Genomic DNA, 18,824 nt, shown 5'->3' with positions numbered 1-18,824 from the left:
TCTCTCTTTCCAGTCCAGATACGGGGCTGCTGGTCAGTGAGGCACCTAGTGTAATTTGAACTCGGAAAGAATCCTTTTTTATATATCCTCCTCTAAATGACAAAATTATTTTCAGTAATAATCATGAAATAAAGTGAATAATAACCACCAAGAAAGAAATGCAGACATTAACATTTTCCTATTGATTTTCACATATAATTTGCCTGTTAAAAAAAAAAAAAAACAACAAAACAAAACCCAAAACTAGAGTGGTACAATGAAGGGAAAAAAATTCACAACTATCTATTCGGTAGTTTTTTTTTTTTAATCCAACAAACAGTTTGAACTTTGATTCTCTAATTATCGTACACAGGATATAAATAATTGTCCCCAGTAAATAAGTGAATTTTAAGAAAACCAAATGAAAAAGGTACGGTTGAGGCAACTATTAATTGTACCACTGATGTAACATTTTCTTTATTCATCCTTTAGTTTTAAAGCAAACAGTTTTAAAAGAATGCATTTCAATTTTTGAAATACTCTTAATTCAGTGAGAATACTTAATCTATGAGCTAAAGTTCACACTTAACCAAAAATAATACCACTCATGGTCCTCACCAAGTTCTGTTGTTTAAATCTTAAACCTAAAGATTCTTTCTCAGGTCTTGTGGAATGACTTGAAGTAGCTCAGGTTCTAGTTCTTAGTCTTTGCAATAGCTGTGCTGTCTTTGTTTATTTCAGATCTACTGTGCAAGTGTAGGAATACAGGCAGTGCTAATGGGATTGGAGACACTGTGTCTAAAGCAAGCTCCAGGGACTCAGAAGCCAATGTGTGTAGCCAAGTCCCTGCCTGAGATGGGGGGAGGGCGGGGCAGGTTGGGAGTAGGAGCAGAAGCTGGACATGTTCTGAATTAGTTTCTACACAGAGTATGTTTGTTAAAGTGTAAGTAATGAAAATGTTAATTTGAAGATTACATATATATTTAATCTTAACCGGAACAGCAGCAATTTTAGACCAACAAAGGATTTTTGTCAGACAGGAGTACTTTATCACTGATTTTGTGTAGAATTACTGGTACACAGTGATAATAAGTGGATGGAACTTCAGTTATTTTTTTATTGTTGAATTTCAGACAGGTGCACCTGCTTATATCCTGCCTTGAGTCAGACAGTTCTCAGGCCTCAGGCCTTGATATCCCACCACTGACCGCAGACTTAGGCCTGCAGTTCTGCATCTCAGTGCCTCCCAGTGCTTCCCAGCCTCTTAGTCACTCTTGAAGTCTTATATTTGTCACTCTTTCTTCCCTTTGGAAATTTTGCAAGACTCACAAGTCTGGGATTTCCCCTGCTGTCGAGAAGGGAAAAGTCCGCAGTGTTCTGGGCCAGCCCTTGGGAACCTGGAAACACCCCTGCTCTCTGGGGTCAGGCACCTCCTCTCCCCTAGAGAATCCACAGTCTGTGCCCTCCCTTCATCTCACCGGCGCCCCATGAGATCTTGCTTAGATGTAGGCACACCGTGTGTGTCCTTCTGTCAGACCCTTACTCATACACTCAGAGAAAAAAATCCTTGTCAGAGCACACTGTCCTGAGTGGGTGGCCGGGTCTCAGGGTCTCAGGGTCTCAGACACCCCTTTGAGGGCCCAAGCCCAAAGACCTTGAAAATGCTCGCTTTCTCGTCAGTCTTGAGAACCGACTCAGGCTCCCAGAAGACTGATAGTCATGACCCCAGTTCATGGTCTTGACCTATGAGAGGGCAAGCCCCCAGTCAGGCCTGTGCTTGGACTGTTTGGCTTGGGTCCACCTTAGGATCTTAACAGCAGGGTCAGGGAATAGGGCGGCACTCCAGGGTCTCTTGGCTGTAAATGAAGCCTGATCCCATCACGAGCGAAGAGATTGCCTTTCTGCCTAGCAATGAGAATGGCATTTAAAATTCAATATCAGAAAAGATATTGACGAGATTAAGGGCCTGAAGGAATTGATTTATGAGGAAAGACCCAAGGAATTAAATATGTATAGCCTGGTGTAATAGGATATTAGGCTCAGAGCACAATTTCATTTCTCTGATCCAGTGTTCCTGTTATCAGTCATCTGAACGGTGGAGCTCTCTCCTAGAGATGTTTCTCCCTCAGGGGTCACCGTGCTGGAGGCCGACAGAGAGGCATCACGATTGATAAAACGGGCCACAGGCTCGGTTACCCTCGCACCTTACCGTAAATTGAAGTGCAGTTTCATCCCCAGGTGGAAGCAGATGACATTTTAAACTAGAATAGATCTTGAGTCGTCTTACCACCTTGTGTGACAAGAAAATTCAGGCTAGTTCAATTCCATCTTTTTTTTCCCCCCAAGGAGAAAAGTGAAAGTTGTTGCTACCAGGTGGTAAATGACTGTCCTTCCCCTGAGTCAGCTCGCTCTCTTCTGTCAGGAATTCGGTGAGATGTGTTTGCCTTCTGGCACAGCCTCGCTCTTTCGTTCCAATCATATGCACTTGATTTTCCACATCTCAGACTTCCCCTAACAATCAGGGATTGGCTCAGGATTTACGGTGATAGGTGGAAAGCAGGCACAGGTGACTTCATCAGCAGGACTAATGGCTGACATCCCTAAGTGGTTCGGACTGTGTTTGGGTAGCAGAATCTTACCAAGGGAAAAAGGATAAATGGGTGCATCTTGTCTCCTTACTGCAGGACAAGGTGACAAGGGTCTGGCAGAGCTGGCCAGGGTGGGGTTCAGATCACAGGTTAAAATGGAGAAACCAAATTGGAGACCAAGTGCACGGACAGGGTGATGCTGGAGGCTTGCAGGCCTGGCTGAGTAGCTCGCCCTGGTATTAAAACACCTGCTGGGGTCGGTTGACCCAGCAACACATCCACCACAGCTGGGCCTTCGGAAGGCCCAGCCCTCACTTCCTCAGCAGATATTTGCCCGGCCTCGAAGGCATATCCCACTGAGTAGGGCATCTAATTTACAGCAAAGTTATGGAGATGGAATAACATTAAAACTGAATCAAAAGAGCAAAAACACCTTTAGGTTTAAATTGATGACCCTCTGTGGGTTCAGATATTTCCAGGCTTTGATGCATTAATATTCAGTGGCTCATTTCAAATAAACAGAATGAATTCTGATTCAAAATGGACCCCCTGAGTCCATATTCTCCTAATATCTAAACTGATCCCCAAAAATCTCCTAGGGAACCTCTACAGGCTATAGCCATTATTAGAGCATCTTGTGCTGTCCTCAAATCAGTGTGCTATTTGTGGGTCCTCTCAATTTCATGTGGACCCTCACCTCCATCTCCCAGCTGCCCACCAGTCCTGCCAGAGACTCCTGTTACCACAGTTGTCTACTGAGATGTTGAGAGTACCTGCTCTGTTGTCTGTGGCTTTTAGGGAATCTAACCTTCCGTAAATTGTTAGCTATATCAAAACTTCACCTTGATAGCAAAATTATAAAATTGAAGGAAAAAAGACAAGGACAGGGGTTGCAGGGTTTTTTTTTTGTTTCATATATTTTTAAAGATTTTATTTATTTATTTGAGAGAGAGAAGGAGAAAGAAAACACAAGCAGGGGAAGCAGCAGAGGGAGAGGGAGAAGCAGGCTTCTCACTGTGCGGGGAGCCAGATGCAGGGGCTCGATCCCAGGATCCTGGGATCATGACCTGAACCAAAGGCAGACGCTTAACCAACTGAGCTACCCAGGCGCCCTGGGGTTGCAGTTTTTAAAGTGAAATTAAATGCACCACAGGGTTTCACAAAAGTATAACCAAAAGCATGCCTCCAGCAGCCTCGCTTTTAAGTGGAAATGCTGAATACCTGGGTAGAAGTTGTTGCTAGGAGAATTTCAAGTTTGGCATGTCCTGATTTCCATTTTCAGCTGGCAGTGCAGTGTGGTTGTCAGGGTGGGAGCCACGGTTTGAAGCAGGAAAATTGAGATGTGCAAGCAGTAGGTCTCTCTCAGACAGGGTGGCCTTGCCTACATGACTTAACCTTTGTGTGGCCATGATTCTCCCATCTGTAGAAATGAAAATGTGACCTCACTTATTCTGGGGCTCCAAATAACATTTGTAATGCTCTTTGAATTTGTCAGAGGGAAAGACCCATTACACACGGAAGTCTACATCCCCAAAGAGCATTACAAATGATCCTATTAAATCAGTGGCCTGGAAATACCAAGATGTGTCAGGTACGGCATTTATTTACCTGTTATTGGCTGCCAGAGTGTTCACTCTTGATTGGCATATGGATAATTGTCTAATTGGAACACACTCGATTGTAACCACCAAAAAATGTAATAGTGCATCTGTTTAATGTCATACTCTCCAGTGTTAAATTAAAATTATGCTGCAGTCAGCCAATCCAACCGAGAGACTCTTCTGATTAAGTTCTAGCTGCCTGTGAACTTCTGTAATTGAGGCATTTTAGTACTTCAACATCCAAACTAGGAAGAAGATGATACAGTCTCCTACATATCAAGTGAAGAAGAACCAGAGAGGCTGACTTAAATTACCTAGGTGTGGACTAGCTCATTGTTTTTATGGGAGGCCTAGTCAAATGAAGAAGAGCAGTTTTGACGCACCACCACTGTTTTGCATACATAAATATTAGATTTGCGGTTCATGCTTTGTAAACAAAGGAAAACATTAATCTAGAAGAAAGTGGAAAATAGTCTAGGGGCTGTTGATCTTGTTTTTCCTCTAGTGGTGGTTTGGTTCTTTTTTTTTTTTTTTTTTTTTTTCCGCTTTGATGGAACACAGGGAAGAAATTACAGAATTACACATTCCATGAGTGGATTGCCTAAACCTTTTAAGAAATAGTCCCCATTAGATTAAGGAGGAGATCTGGAACTACCAGAATCAGGAATAAAAATGTCTTCCTTGGAACTCCTATTCTTTTCTGAAAGCTCCATATTCTCCCTTTGTCTCCCTGTGTGTCCCTGTGTGTCCTGATGTCTAGGACAATAGGAAACTTCCCTCAGGTAGTTTCTGTTATTGTAGTTGTTTTGGTTTTGTCTATGTGTGCAGTTTTTTTGTTTTGTTTTTCTACTAGATCACGGCTTAATCCCGTAAGTGGGGAAACCAGAGCAAGCATTCATTCCTTTCTTTACTCATTCTTCATTCAGCCCTACTATGTGTTAGGGATGCCCTAATTGTTTTGTTTTGTTTTTCAAGATTTTATTATTTGAGAGAGAGAGAGAGAGCACAAGTAGGGGAAGCAGTAGAGGGAGAGGGAGAAGCAGGCTTCTTGCTGTGCAGGGAACCTGATGTGGGGACTTGATCCCAGGATGCTGGGATCGTGACCTGAGCCGAAGGCTCAGATGGGTATAGTCTAATTGGGGAAGTTGCTATGAAAGGTAGTATTGCATATGAAGTGCTTTGGGAGCATAGAAATTAGGACAGTTAGCTTTGGATGATTGGAAGGTCTTTATTGCAGAAGAACCCAAGGATGCCACATATCGTTGTGCAGGTGCTGCCATGGACAAAGGCAGCAGGCCAAATGGGTGAGTGGGTTTAAATCGAGCTCCCACTTCACTGCCTAACCGTGTGCCCTACTGAGGAGTCATGGCTCTCTATTGGATGAGGCTGTTTTCTGTTGTGTAAAGTCATAATGTGGGTGGTGCTCATCTGAAAACATTCTTTAAATGGAAGAATGAGGGGGGTCTGGGTGGCTCAGTTGTTAAGCATCTGCCTTCGGGTTGGGTTATGATCCCAGGGTCCTGGCATCGAGCCCCACATCGGGCTCCCTCCTCAGGCTCCCTCCTCCTCTCCCTGTCTCAGTCCCCTGCATGTGTTCCCTCTCTCGCTGTGTCTTTCTCTGTCAAATAAACAAATACAGTCTTTAAAAATAATAAATAGAAGAATGAATAGGAATCTTCCCGGCAGAATTCTGGGTAGTGACCTTGTCACAGAGTCAGGAAAGGACCTGGCACATCCAGGGAGAGATGAGATCAGTGGTTTGATTTTTATCCAGTATAGGGTGGGGAACCAAAAGTATTTTAAAATTATTTTTATTGAAGTATAGTTGACACACACTGTTCTATTAGTTTTAGGCAGACCACAGTTTTTGATGTTGAACTGTTTGAGTTCTTCATATATTTTGGATACAAATCCCTTATCAGGTATATCACTCACAAACATCTTCTCCCATCCAGTAGGTTGCCTTTTTGTTCTGTTGATGGTATGCAGAAGCTTTCTACCTTAGTACAGTCCCAGTAGTTTATATTTGCTTTTGTTTCTCTCGACTGAGGAAACATATCTAAGAAAATGTTGCTATGGCCGATGTCAGAGAGATTCTTGGCTACCTTTTCTTCTTGGAGTTTTATGATTTCAGGTCTCCCATTTAGGTCTTTACTTCATTTTTAGTTTATTTTTGTGTATGGTCTACGAAAGTCATGCAGTTTCATTCTTTTGAATGTAGCTGTCCAGTTTTCCCGGCACCATTTACAGAAGACACTGTCTTTTCCCCAGTGTGTATTCTTGCCTCCTTTGCTATAGATTGACCTAATATGTGTGGGTTTATTTCTGGGCTCTCTGTTCTTTTCCATTGATCTGTCTGTTTTTGTCCTGGTACCATACTGTTTTGATTACTATGGCTTTGTAGTAGGTCTTGAAATCCGGAATTGTGATACCTCCAGTTTTCTTATTCTTTCTCAAGATAGCTGTGGCTCTTTGCGTTCTTTTGTGGTTCCATACAAATTTTAGTATTGTTCTAATTCTGCAAAAAATGCTGAACCAGTAATATTTTTTAAGTATTGGAGCACTTGAATTTTTAAATGGTCAGTTCTCTCAGGAGCCGAGAATGAATGATGAGGGAACAAACCAATCCAGAGTAGGGGAAAGGGTTGTCTTAACCATGACAGTGAAAATTGGAGAAGGGCAGAGGAGTGGCCAGGGAGGTTACGAAGGGAGGGACTTCAAGCTTTTAACTCTGGATTCCAGGGGAGCAGACTTGGGTACAGACTGTGATCATATGCAGAGTTTGAAACACTGTAAGGTAAGGGTCTAGTGGATAGTAGGAATGAAACAGAGGCTGCAAAGTCATGCTTGTAAAGTGTGAGCATGTGAAATGTGCAGTTGAAGTCAAGGATGTGAACAGATGCCCTAGAGAAGGCCTAGAGCAAGAAGAAAAGAACCTGGCATGCTGGCTGGCTGGGAGAAAAGCATTGGTGTCCCGCTGTAGTAAAAGGAGGCTTAAATGAGCATTCAAGGAAACAGTGGTTTTTATCCCAGTTGCACATTAGAGTTGTCTTAATAGGTTGTTATTGCTGTTTTCTTTTAAACTATCATTGCCTAGATATTCTGAGTTAATCAGTCTTCTTGAGGCCCCCAAAATCAGTATGGTTTTGAAAAGTTCCTGATATTTACAGCGCCTGGGTAGCTCAGTAGGTTAAACATCCAATTCTTGGTTTCCGCTCAGGTCATGATCTCAGGGTCATGTGGTCAAACCCCATAGGGGGCTCTGTGCTCAGCGGGGAGACTGCCTAAGATTCTCTCTCTCCCTCTCCCTCTGCCCCTCCCCCTGCTTGCGCTCTCTCTCTCTAAAATAAAATCTTTAAATAAAAAAAATGATTCCCATACTTAAGAACCATTTCCCTTGAATAGTCTTCTAAGAAGTGTGAATAAACCTCAGCAGCTAGCAATATATGATGCCATATTTAAAATCACAAGGAGGGAATACCTGGGTAGCTCAGTCAGTTAAGCATCTGCTTTCGACTCGGGTTATGATTCTAGGGTCCTGGAATTGAGTCCTACATGCGGCTCCTCCCTCTGCCTACTGTCCCCCCTGCTTGTGTGTGCTCGCTCTCTCTCTGACAAATAAATAAACAAAATATTTTAAAAATTAAAAAAAAATTTTTAAATAAGGCCTTAGAGAAGTACAAAAAATGTTTCATGAAGAATCCCTATATTATTACATAAATATGAGAACTCTGACAAGTATTAGAAAGCTGGGTGGGCAACGCTAAGAGTTAGTGTGGCTGTGGGGCACAGAGACTCCTGAACACTGCCGGTGGGTGGGCGGACTGGTATCATTTGGTAGAGTATCTTGGGCAACTCGACCCCTTAGGCACACCCTATGATGAGGGTTCCGCCACTGGATAGGCATGCTTGGGAATCCTCCTGCGGGCCCATAAGGTGATGTGCGCCAGCATGTTCCACTGAAACCTGGTATAGGGTGAGAACTAGAGGTAATCTGAGTAGCTTTCTCGGGAGAGTGGATCAGGTATAACTGGTTGGATGGACTCCATAGGATATTACGCAGCCCTCAGAAGCAACAGGTTAGATACATATGGATGTGTGTATCATATGGATGGGTCTTTAAAAAATAATGCTTAGTAAAAGCATAAGTAATAAAAAATATGACAAAATCACATAAAAACACATCCTCAGAAATCAACATATATTTTAGAAAAAAATACTCAGAAAAGATACAAACCAGTGAAAGTAGTTGCCCACATAGGAGAAGGAAGTGAGGATGACAGAGAAAAGATTTTATTTTTAAAAGTGATTCCACAGAGATGAAAAATACAGCACAGGGACTATAGTCCGTAATATCATAACAACATCGCATTGTGACAGATGGTGACCACACTTAACTGTGGTGAGCACGGAGCAAGGCAGACAATTGTCACATCACTTGAAATTATTATAGCATTGTGTGGCAACTATACTTAAATTAAGAAAAAAAATTAAAAATAAAAAGTAAAATAAATACAATTAAAAATAATAGAAAGTGTGATTCCCAGGAAGAATGGAATGAGAAATGAGGTCCAGGGGAGGAGTGTGTGTGTGTGTGTGTTTGTGTTGTGTGTGTGTGTGTGTGTGTTTCCGTAGAATAAAGTGGTGTTGTAAATGTGTGGATGAAATGGCAGATTCCAATACAAATCTCACTTCCCCTCTTATTTGTTCAGTGCTGGTAATAACAACACTAGTTAAGCAATATATGCTCCTTACAGACATCCCAGAAAATTACCAGTAAAACTGACCTAACGATCCTTAGACCCACGCACCCAGGGAAGGTATCCAGAACCTTTCCTATGAGTACACTGCAAATTCAGTGAGCCCCTCCTATAACCTGACATATCCGTGGGGGTACCGTGTACTCTGGGCTTCCTCCGTGCGCAGACACATTCGTAGTTTTCCCTGGCTGCGTGGAGCCCCGCCATACAGATGCCTGTTCCTGACCCAGCCAGCCCTCTTCCGCTGGACACTAGCTGTCCCAAATCCTGCGGTCCCAGCTACTGCCGTGAACAGACAAAAGCTACCTACCTTGGAAGATGATTTCCTGTTCTTCCTTTGGCTCCTGTTTAAAGGGGGCTTAAGGATTGGGTTTGAAACTTGTCTTATATGTAAAAATTCCCTGGGCATTGTCAATGTCCAAGCACCAGCACCCCCCTCACCCCCTCTCCCGCCCCAGCCCAGGGAGCAGTTCTGGGGGTCAGTCGTGAATGACAGTGAAGGAGCAGTCACTCCCCCACTCTCTGGAAGCAGTCATTTTAGGTACTTGTCGGGATGCCAAAGTACAATATGGGCTCTCTGGTTTCTGTACTTTAATCAATTGATGCATAGTTAAATCAATTAGAGCACTGAGGGCGCCCGTGCAGACCGTGTGCATCACCTGACCCGTGCGTCTCACGTGTGTAGGTGGTGAAATGGGAGGCGTTGAGTTTTTAGAAAACGGCAAAGAAATCACTGTTTATGCGGGGCAGGGGCGGGAAATGAAAGTAGGTTCCTAAATATCCAGTGCCAAAGCAGGGACAGAAGAAGCAAGCCCAGGAGAAAGCGCAGCGTGTTTTGCTGAGTGCTGTCTGCTCCCCAGCATACCCCAAAACTAGGTTTTAAAGATTTAGTTTAATCCTTCCAGTTGGTGGGTTTAAGCCTCAGCAATCCAGCACCGGTGTTTCCTCAGGCCTGGGTATTCAGAGCTGGCCGGGCACTGTGCGACAGCCGCCCCCGCTGCCCACCCAGTAGCAGCCTCCTTGCTGGGGACCCCTGCCTTCGTGGCAGGAATGTGCCAACACTCTCTGTCGTTGGCGCAGCACTTGTTACCTGAGCAAGCGGGAGAAAGGCTCTTCTGTCTTTTCCAACTGGCCCTTTGTTGTTAAGAAGCTTCTGAGTAAATGCCGAAGAACCGCGGATCGGTCATGTTTGAGCATCACCAACACATGCTAGTAAAGTGAATGTGGTTTATTTATTAAAAAAAAAAAAATCTTCTGAGTCGATACAGCTTTTTCTGCGGCCCTTTGCAACGCTCTCGAATGCGTTTCCCAGGCCGGGTGTATATTAACCTATAACCCCGCCGCCGAGAACTCACGCTGGGTGCTCCCGGTAGACGGGCTAAGCCTCAACATGAGTTACAGTGGATAGGGCCAGGGAAGCTCAAGGCAAGGCTTACAGAAATCCCTTCAGTGGCCCTGCTTAAAAATAGCAGTGCAGGCCATAGCTTAGTGTTTTGACAGCTTAGATCAGCAGTTTTCTCGGCTGATACATTGATTGCCGTTTGGACTTCAGTCCTGCTGATCTAATAAAACATCACCGTCATAACAGAGAAAGTAAAAGGATCTCTTGTGGTCCCAGCCACTCGGGAAATAGCTCTACAGAGCTGCTGCTGGAAGGCCAGCCCTCCCGTCTGATGTCAGATGAAGTGACCTTGGGCAAACTGACAAATCCTATCCAGTTTTGGGTCTTTTTTAAAATTATTTAACTTTTTCATCTATCAAGAGCTATTGTCTATTAACACTGTTTTGCATATTTTTACAAATACACATTTGTTTCAAGGCCTACGGGGGTGCCTTCATAAATACTGAAACCAGACTTGTTTTATCGTGTAGCAGGATCCCAACAGCCGAATTACGCATCAGAACCTGCAATATTGGGGCACCTGGGTGTCTTTGTCCGTTACGTGTCTGCTTTTGGGTCAGGTCATGATCCCAGGGTCCTGGGGTCAAGTCCCACATAAGGCTCCTTGCTCATTGTTCTCCCTCTCCCTCTGTGCTCTTTCTCTCAAGTAAATAAATAAAATATTTAAAAAAAAAAAAAGAATCTGCAATATTGTTATACTAAGTGAATGGGTGTGCACAAAAGTTAACTGAAGTTTGGATTAAACTATTAACATGCAAAAATCTCATGCGTTTGAAAGGTTGTTAATATCTCGCAGTCACCGGGCCATCCGTCCTGCTGATCTTAAATGTTCTTACTTTGGCAGCAATTGCTGACCATCCAGGAGGAGTTAAACAACAAGAAGTCAGAACTGGAACAAGCAAAGGAGGAACAGTCCCACACGCAGGCGTTACTCAAAGTCCTCCAGGAGCAGGTAAGTGAAGGCAGCAGCTCCGATTCGGACATGTGCATCCCTCCTGCCCCACCCGCACCCAGACATTTCTGATGCCGGTCTGTGGTACAGTCCGTCTTTACCCATCACACCTCCCGGCAGCACTGCTGTGCAGAATTCACAATCTGTTCTCACTCCTGCCCTGATGGGGACCACCCGAGCCTGCCAGCAACCTGTGAAAATTTTCTCCAAAAGACAAATGCTTTTTGATAAAGTTTTAAAGTCTCAGAGATGCAGATAAATGTCAAAGAGGACTGCTAGTTTCCCGGTAAGTGTTACAGTGAGGAACGTGCGTTCAGATTACCTGTGGCACTCGGGCAGACATATGAATGGAAACGACTGATTCATCGGGATGTTAAAAAAAGAAAAAAGCATCCCCGCCCATCAGGGCACTTATCTAACCACAGTGAGCAACAAACCTTTTCTACGAAGTTTGTAAATCTGACCATTTCATCCCGGCTTTCTTTGATACTGAAGTGTGGCCTGACATTGATAAGTGGATTTGGAAGTATTGTCTTACAGCAGGGTAAGATAGATTGCTGGGCAGCAGGGTGAAATCCGAGTGAAATCTGAGCTCCCTATCTGCGCGGGAGAGCTCTTGAAATGCTTTCCTATTTCTGGCCTTCCCACATTGCCAAGGATGGAATGAATGGTAATTGGGAGGCAGGAAAGAAAAAAAATCACACAGAGTAACCCCAACCCTTTGGGGTAATCAAATTTAGCTTATTTAACATTTTTTTCACCCACAGTGGCTTATGCGAAGGTTCTTTGTACCATAGAAATAACTTCAAAAGTGATATTTCTAAAAATATGACATTGGGAGAATATAGCCAGCTGTGACTCAGTCACTTTACAAGTGGTTTTTAGATTTTTGTGGCTTGGGAGCCGGAAAATACAGTTTCCGTTCCTTTCTCCTGAAAGTATTAAGTGACTTGTGAGTGAAAAGTGAAGATGTGGGAAGCTTCACAAGCTTCAGAGGAACGTGCTTTGTGAAACTGCTGATCATGTGATTACCACAGATTGAGTAATGTCAACTGAGGCCGAAGGTGTATGATTTGGGGTGAAGTTCGATTGGATGGAAACTGAATTCTCCATGACCTGCTAGCTAGGAGCCCCCAACTCACTGGGCTTTCCTCCTCCGCATGACTGAAAGACTTCCAGAAGAGTAGAGCAGCATTGATTGGGTCCACATTTGCTCCTGATCAGACAGAGCTCTGAGCTTTGCTGTTCTGTGCTCTTCCTCCCCGCACCGCTACTTCCCCCTTCTCCGCCTCCTCCCTTTGCTGGGATGGGGAGGGATGGATTTCTCCTTTCTCCAGAGGACTCCCATCTTTTCTGTACATTGTCTTCTTAGACATGATGCTATTGCACACTTAGTAGACCACAGGACAGTGAAAACTTAACTTTTATATTCACTGGAAAACCCAGAAGTTCAGTTGACTTGCTTTACTGAGGTCTGGAACCAAGCCTGCGATGCCTCTGAGCTATGCCTGTATTTTGATTTGAAGTCTGAGCCCCGGTCACAAAAAGAGATTCTGAGGGTTGCAGAAAGCACTGGTATCTTCTTAGTATGGCCTTCATTTTTAGAGAGCAGAAAGCTCATACACAGGCAGCTGTGAAACATCACACTTCATCCGCATCCCTTAAAAAATATGGGGAACATGAAGAAGCTCCAGAACAACTAAACTCATTAAAGAGCCAGAAAATATGACTGGGAAGGAATCATCTTTAGATCTGCTGTGCTCCTCTAAAGGGGATAGCTCTTTTCAAGCAAAGACATCAAAAGCATGTCCCTCTGAGAAGGCACCACAGCAAATACATCTGGGCGCTCCTGCCATCCTCAGACTGTTCTTCCGAGCACCCCTAGGTGGGGTGCCCCCATCATCCTTGCAAGTGGGAGCACAGCGGACACATTCCCTCCATCTCCTTGCGGCCAACCACCTACACACACACATACACTTGAAAACGCACCTCTGTACCTCCATGAGCATTGCCCGTTAGGCTTTCTTTGGATGTAGGCGGAGTAAGTACATGTGTAAACCCTTGTTCAGTGCCTTCATAGGTAGGTACTCCTGGAGAGTATGTCTGTGTGGGCCTAGAGTCTTGTTTTCCTGTACACACACACACACACACACACACACACACACACACACACACGAAGAGACCCGCCTTATTCTGAAGACCCAGCACTTTACTATTCAAAGTGATGCCATTTGATGGAAATCCTAAAAAGAAAGTAGCTCATGAGGGGAGACCCCTACCGTCATGAGCCCCTGCCCCATCCCCATCAGGGGAGGCAGGATTATTCCCCAGGTTTTCCTAAGGAAGCTCCCAGCCTTCCTTATTTGTTAGGATGAGGCTTCTCTCAGTCCCTTTAGGCCCCACCAGCTCCTGCCCTTCACCTCCTTTCCAAACGCAGCTTTTGACATCCGGAGCCCCTTCCCAAGCCCGGGTATCACCAGCCAGGACGCCCCTCCACTCCGGCTAGAGGAAAGAAGGATGGGCAGAGGCCAGTGAGGGCAAAGCAGCGACCAGCCTACAGGTGCAGGAGGGAGCGGAGGCCTGTGGCGGCTCTGGCAGAGGAGAGCAGGGCAGGGAGCAGGGCCGGTGGACAGGGAGTACGAGGAGAGCCAATAGCGAGTGTCCAAAGACAGGAGGACGTAGAGCATTAGGATGGAATCTTTACAAGGGAGGAGAGCAGTGGGCCTGTCTGTGCCAGTAAACTTGTAAAGGGTGGAACCGGCTTCCATGACATGGTCCTTTACTTCTGCAGCAAAGTATCAAAGTCTTCCCTTGCTAAGCCGGCTCTGTGTCACGGACCTAAAGTGAGCAGAAAGGGTTGGTGAGGAGAAGGGAAGGGGGAAACACCTGCAAGACAGAAACCTTTCTCCAGGAACACAGAGAGGGTCTTAAGTCCTTCCGTGCCTTGTGTTATTGGCTGGTCTTGCTATCACTGTGGGGCTCGTCTACTTTTCTTTTTTCTCTTTTTAAGATTTTATTTATTTATTTGACAGAGCGAGATCACAAGCAGGCAAAAAGGCAGGCAGAGAGAGAGAGGGAAGCAGGCTCCCCACTGAGCAGAGAGCCTGATGCAGGTCTCGATCCCAGGACCTCGAGATCATGACCTGAGCTGAAAGCAAAGGCTTAAGACACTGAGCCGCCCAGGTGCCCGTCTGCTTTTCATGTCCGTAACATATTGTAGTTGTGTGGGGAAACATCAGTGAGGGAGCCCTGAAGACCAGTGGACGCAATTCTTGTTTCCAAAGTGGGAATGATATGCAAATGAGCCAAAGAGCCTCTGGTCCAGAGTCCGCTGCCCCGGCCTCAGCTTTTTCATGTTACCCCTCCTCTGGCAAAGCCCCTCTCTTGGCACAGAGAGCACGTGGCTTTCTTGCTGAGAATTGGACATTGTCTTAAAAAAAAAAAAAAAAAGACGCTTTTATTTTAATATGTACAGATAACCAGAAAGAACCAATATTCTGGATCAGATGCACTGTCAATATACATGCATTTATTTTCTTCTTTTCTTTCCAACTTTAAGCATTTATTTCCTGCCATGAATACTTTATTTTTGGCATAAAAAAAAGATGATGACGAAGCTGCTGCTTCCTAAGCACTAATAAGCCAGGAAGAAATACTGGCCAGCAGCTGCGAGGTCTGCTCACCCTTTGCCCTTGCTCTCTGCTTCCAAATGTCTGCTTTGAGCTGGGCAAGGATAAAATGCCAATTAAAGGTTTCCAGAAATCTCCTGATAACGGATCACTCCTAAGCCTTCTGAGAGAGTAAAGAGAGTAGTGTTTTCAAATGTTCACTGTTAACAATCTCATTTGAGAAAGAGCTTTTCTTCTGATGCCTCAGTGACTGAGGAAATGTCTTCCCTATCCTTCCTTTACAAAAAGAAGAAAATCATCTTTTTTTTAGGCCTCCAGAAACAATGCCAGTCATTCAAATATATTCTCAAGGAGGACACATAGAGTAGCACTGCAGCACGTTAGAACAACCGAAAATACATCATTCACGAGTAGTCGTTAGTGTAACATCATTTAGCTGGTGGCAACTTGCAAACGCTGCAGGGTTGAAATTAATAGCAATACAACTAGGAAATGAAATCATTTATTATTCTTAAGAACCAATTTTATACATTTTATGCCTATGGAACTGCTTTCTAATCTTATTATTTAAAAAATAATGACCAAGACCCATTTATTTTTTGCCAGCCATCAACTTTTATAAAATATTGGTCTCCGACTGATTTCAGTAAGACTCATTAGAATTATGTGCTCCATCTGTGTTTTTTCTCAGAAGTTTTATAAAGTGCAACCTCAAGATAAATCAGAATTAACAGGATGATATATACTTAAGAGACAAGCTTGCTTATTCATTTGGGCTTTTTTTCTTTTGCAGTTAAAAGGTACCAAGGAATTGGTTGAGACCAATGGCCACAGCCATGAGGACACAAATGTAGGTATCACGCACCTGATATTTGCTCTTGTTGCTTGATGTTGATTGAATGCCCACAGGTATACGGCATTTTATTTATAACACCAAGGAAGTCAGAATCCCTACCTCTCAGTGGCTTATTAAGATTACTGTGAATGGTTTGGCAATAAAGTGTGGAAGACAGGTACTGCTGTTGTTAGCTGAGATTAGCAAACGTCAATTTCAAGGTACATGAGCCAATCTCTATTGTAAAAATTCTCATCTCAGTGAATTTCTTTGAGCCCTTTATATTTTCAAAGCTATACACTAATGATGGGTTGGGAGGGCAGATGGAATGAGACCAAACAGGGTAATAAGTTGTATATTGCATGTATATTCTATTAAGTTTGCTTGTCACTGAAGATGGAAATGAAATGATTGTTATGCTGGAGAGGATTGAGAGCAAACTCCTGCTCTCAGAAAAGCCTTTGAAAGCATTGCCTCTCTCTGTTTCTGACCCAGAACGGTAGCATGGTCCGTCCATCTTCTTGATACAAGATCCCAGTGAGCACCCTGATTTCCTCTCTGTTTTCCTTGCGTATCCCATTGCCAACCTTAGTCAAGTACTCTCTTTGCCTTGGAAGGGCCTCAGTCTCAGATGGAACATTATTCCGTGTAGATCATTGTCTCTCCCTGGGTTGGATGGTTTTGCTTTTGTCTTTTTAAAAATCTGATATCTGATGTATTTGATTATCCTCATCACAGAAAATGCTTACTAAGCAGTTCTTTTCATCTAACACAGAATCAGACATGGTAATGAATGCCTGATTAAGCTAGAGCTAGGAGAAATTATACATTTCATGTTCACTCTTGTTTTAATTATATACTGTGGAAAGCCTGACATCCAAAACACCAAAAAATCCCTCTTAATAGCTGTTGTTCCTACCAAACAGATAGTTAACGTCTGACGTTTATTGAGAACCTACTGTGTACATGGAGCTCTGCTAAGTGCTGGTAGTGGGGACGGTTACAAGGAAACGTAAGGCTTGCCATCCGCTCTCTGAGAACTTAGAACACAGTGGAGGAATGAGGGGACACTTGAGCGATATACAAGATGCGATAAGTGTACAGGAACGTGAGGCAGCTGTGACGTGATGTAGTGTGAAATCTGGACTTTGCGTCTTATTAACTGTGTCAGTTGGGGCAGGCGAACCCTCCTGAGCTTCGTTTTTCTGTTTGTAAAACAGATGGCAAAGCTACCCTCACAAATGTGTCATGATGTTGCAAGGAGCTAAGGCACGTGGGAACCTTAAGGTGGTATTATTATGGTTTCCTTGTGGTGGATAATTAAGAATGGCTTTCCATTCTGGGTGGCTCAATCAGTCAAGCATCTGCCTTCAGATGATCTCAGGGTCCTGGGATCAAGCCTGGCATCAGGCTCCCTGCTCAGTAGGGTGCCTGCTTCTCTGTCTCCTTCTGCCCCTCCCCCTGCTTGTGCTCTCTCTGTCTCTCTGCCAAATAAATACATTAAAAAAAAAAATGGCTTCCCAGATCTGTGGGATTTGGGTTGGCTCTGAAGAATGGAGAGGCCTGAGAAAGTAGAAAAGGAGAGGAAGACGCACTCTACAGGCAGTATTTCTACCGAAGTAGTTTCTCTTCCCACTCAAATATTTCATAAACCCTGTCCTTACCCTAGAGCTTTTTTCCAGGGTTCTGTCTTCCAGCAACACATTGCCATGTTCTCAACCAGAACCTTCATGTGCGCTCCCCTCAGTCAGTCCCTCTGTGCCTTCCAAGGAAGCTACCATCACATCCAGCAAGCCAGCCAGAACTGCAGTATGCCTCAGTTTCCTGGTCTATAAATGGGGATGGTGTTACCTGCCTTTCTTTCCATAAGGCTTATGGCGAGAAGCGAATGAGAGAACAGACGTGGAATTACTTTGTAACTGTGAGGTTCTGAGCAGGATGTAGTTACGATTATGGGCTCATCTGTTGGTTTAATTAAATTGACGATACTTGTGAAGATAAGCCTACCATAATATCTAGTCCCTAGGCTCTCATTTTGAGAAATGTCAAAAGCCGTTCATTATTAAATGAAAAAAGTGGAAGATCATCTTTGAGGTCTTTTGTTCTTCCTAAAGGGAAGTTTTTAGCTTTGAAAAATTCCTCTCTGGAATCCAGGATATGGGCTTTGTAATCAGCAGAAGAAATGACTGTTGGGAGATGAGGTTCAGGCCAAGTAGGAGGGAGGAGCAGCATCGTGACTGCTGAGGGGTGGGTGAGATATTTGTGGAAGACTGAACCCAGCCACACTTGGCTGGTCACTACTGGTGGTCATGGCCTCACGGACCAGAAGGCCGGGTAGTCATCATAATCACTGCCTGGTCGTTCAGGGGTTTCCCAGTAAGTGGGTTCTTCACTTGTCTTTCTCTCTTTTGTCTGTAGTGTTGTCTCCTTTGGGCAGTTTCCCTACCACCTCCACTGGGGTGATGTGAATGAAAAGAAACAAAAATAAGTTATTTTGGCCACAATGAGAAGCCCCTGAGCAATATCTTATGAAGATATTTTTAAATGTCTGCTATGAAGTCTGTGTCCCATCTAACGTTTCCATCAGCTCTGTGGTGGTAGAGGGAATCAGGGCTTTCAAACCAGACTGGGAGGCTTTAAGTCCCATTTTGGCCCCTGAATAAACTTGTGACCAGGGCAAGTTATTTGACCTTTTTGAACTTCAACTTCCCTATCCATAAGTGTGCTCAGGAAAACCAGATACATAAACACAGGGGTCAGACTACATACTCGACATCAGTTTCCTCTCTTCACTTAGGCCAATGAAGTGTTTAATGTGGAAAGCAGAATTTTGGCAGGATGCAAAAAATGCAGTTCATGAGGTTTAAAGCCTCTGGCCCCGAGGTTACTGACAAAGACATATAGATTTTTTTTTTTACTGTCATTATTCACATATGCTGAAATTTTGCATATTATTTATTAGTAACAATTATACAGGACTGGTGCTGGCTTAGCTGGATATTCTTGTGAGAGTTGACAAGTGCTTTCTAAAAACAATGCATTTTATTGTAAAAGAAGTAGTTTGTATGGAACTGGAAA

The 18,824-nt window shown here is 43.9% G+C and overlaps 1 protein-coding gene across 13 annotated transcripts in view; it reads left to right on the top strand.

The window, feature by feature from the left end:
- Positions 1 to 18,824, top strand: part of ENOX1 (ecto-NOX disulfide-thiol exchanger 1) — a 568,976-nt gene that overhangs the window by 485,693 nt on the left and 64,459 nt on the right. For all 13 annotated transcript variants that reach the window (XM_032314929.1, XM_032314937.1, XM_032314924.1 and 10 more), the window contains 2 exons: positions 11,175 to 11,282; positions 15,705 to 15,761. In XM_032314929.1, coding sequence (XP_032170820.1) covers positions 11,175 to 11,282; positions 15,705 to 15,761 — 165 coding nt within the window. The remainder of the gene's footprint in view (positions 1 to 11,174; positions 11,283 to 15,704; positions 15,762 to 18,824) is intronic.

Source organism: Mustela erminea, chromosome 15 (assembly GCF_009829155.1).
Source record: "Mustela erminea isolate mMusErm1 chromosome 15, mMusErm1.Pri, whole genome shotgun sequence".
Classification (NCBI taxonomy): Eukaryota; Metazoa; Chordata; class Mammalia; order Carnivora; family Mustelidae; genus Mustela; species Mustela erminea.
The sequence above is the reverse complement of the archived record's forward strand: the minus strand, read 5'-3'. Positions and strand labels throughout refer to the sequence as shown.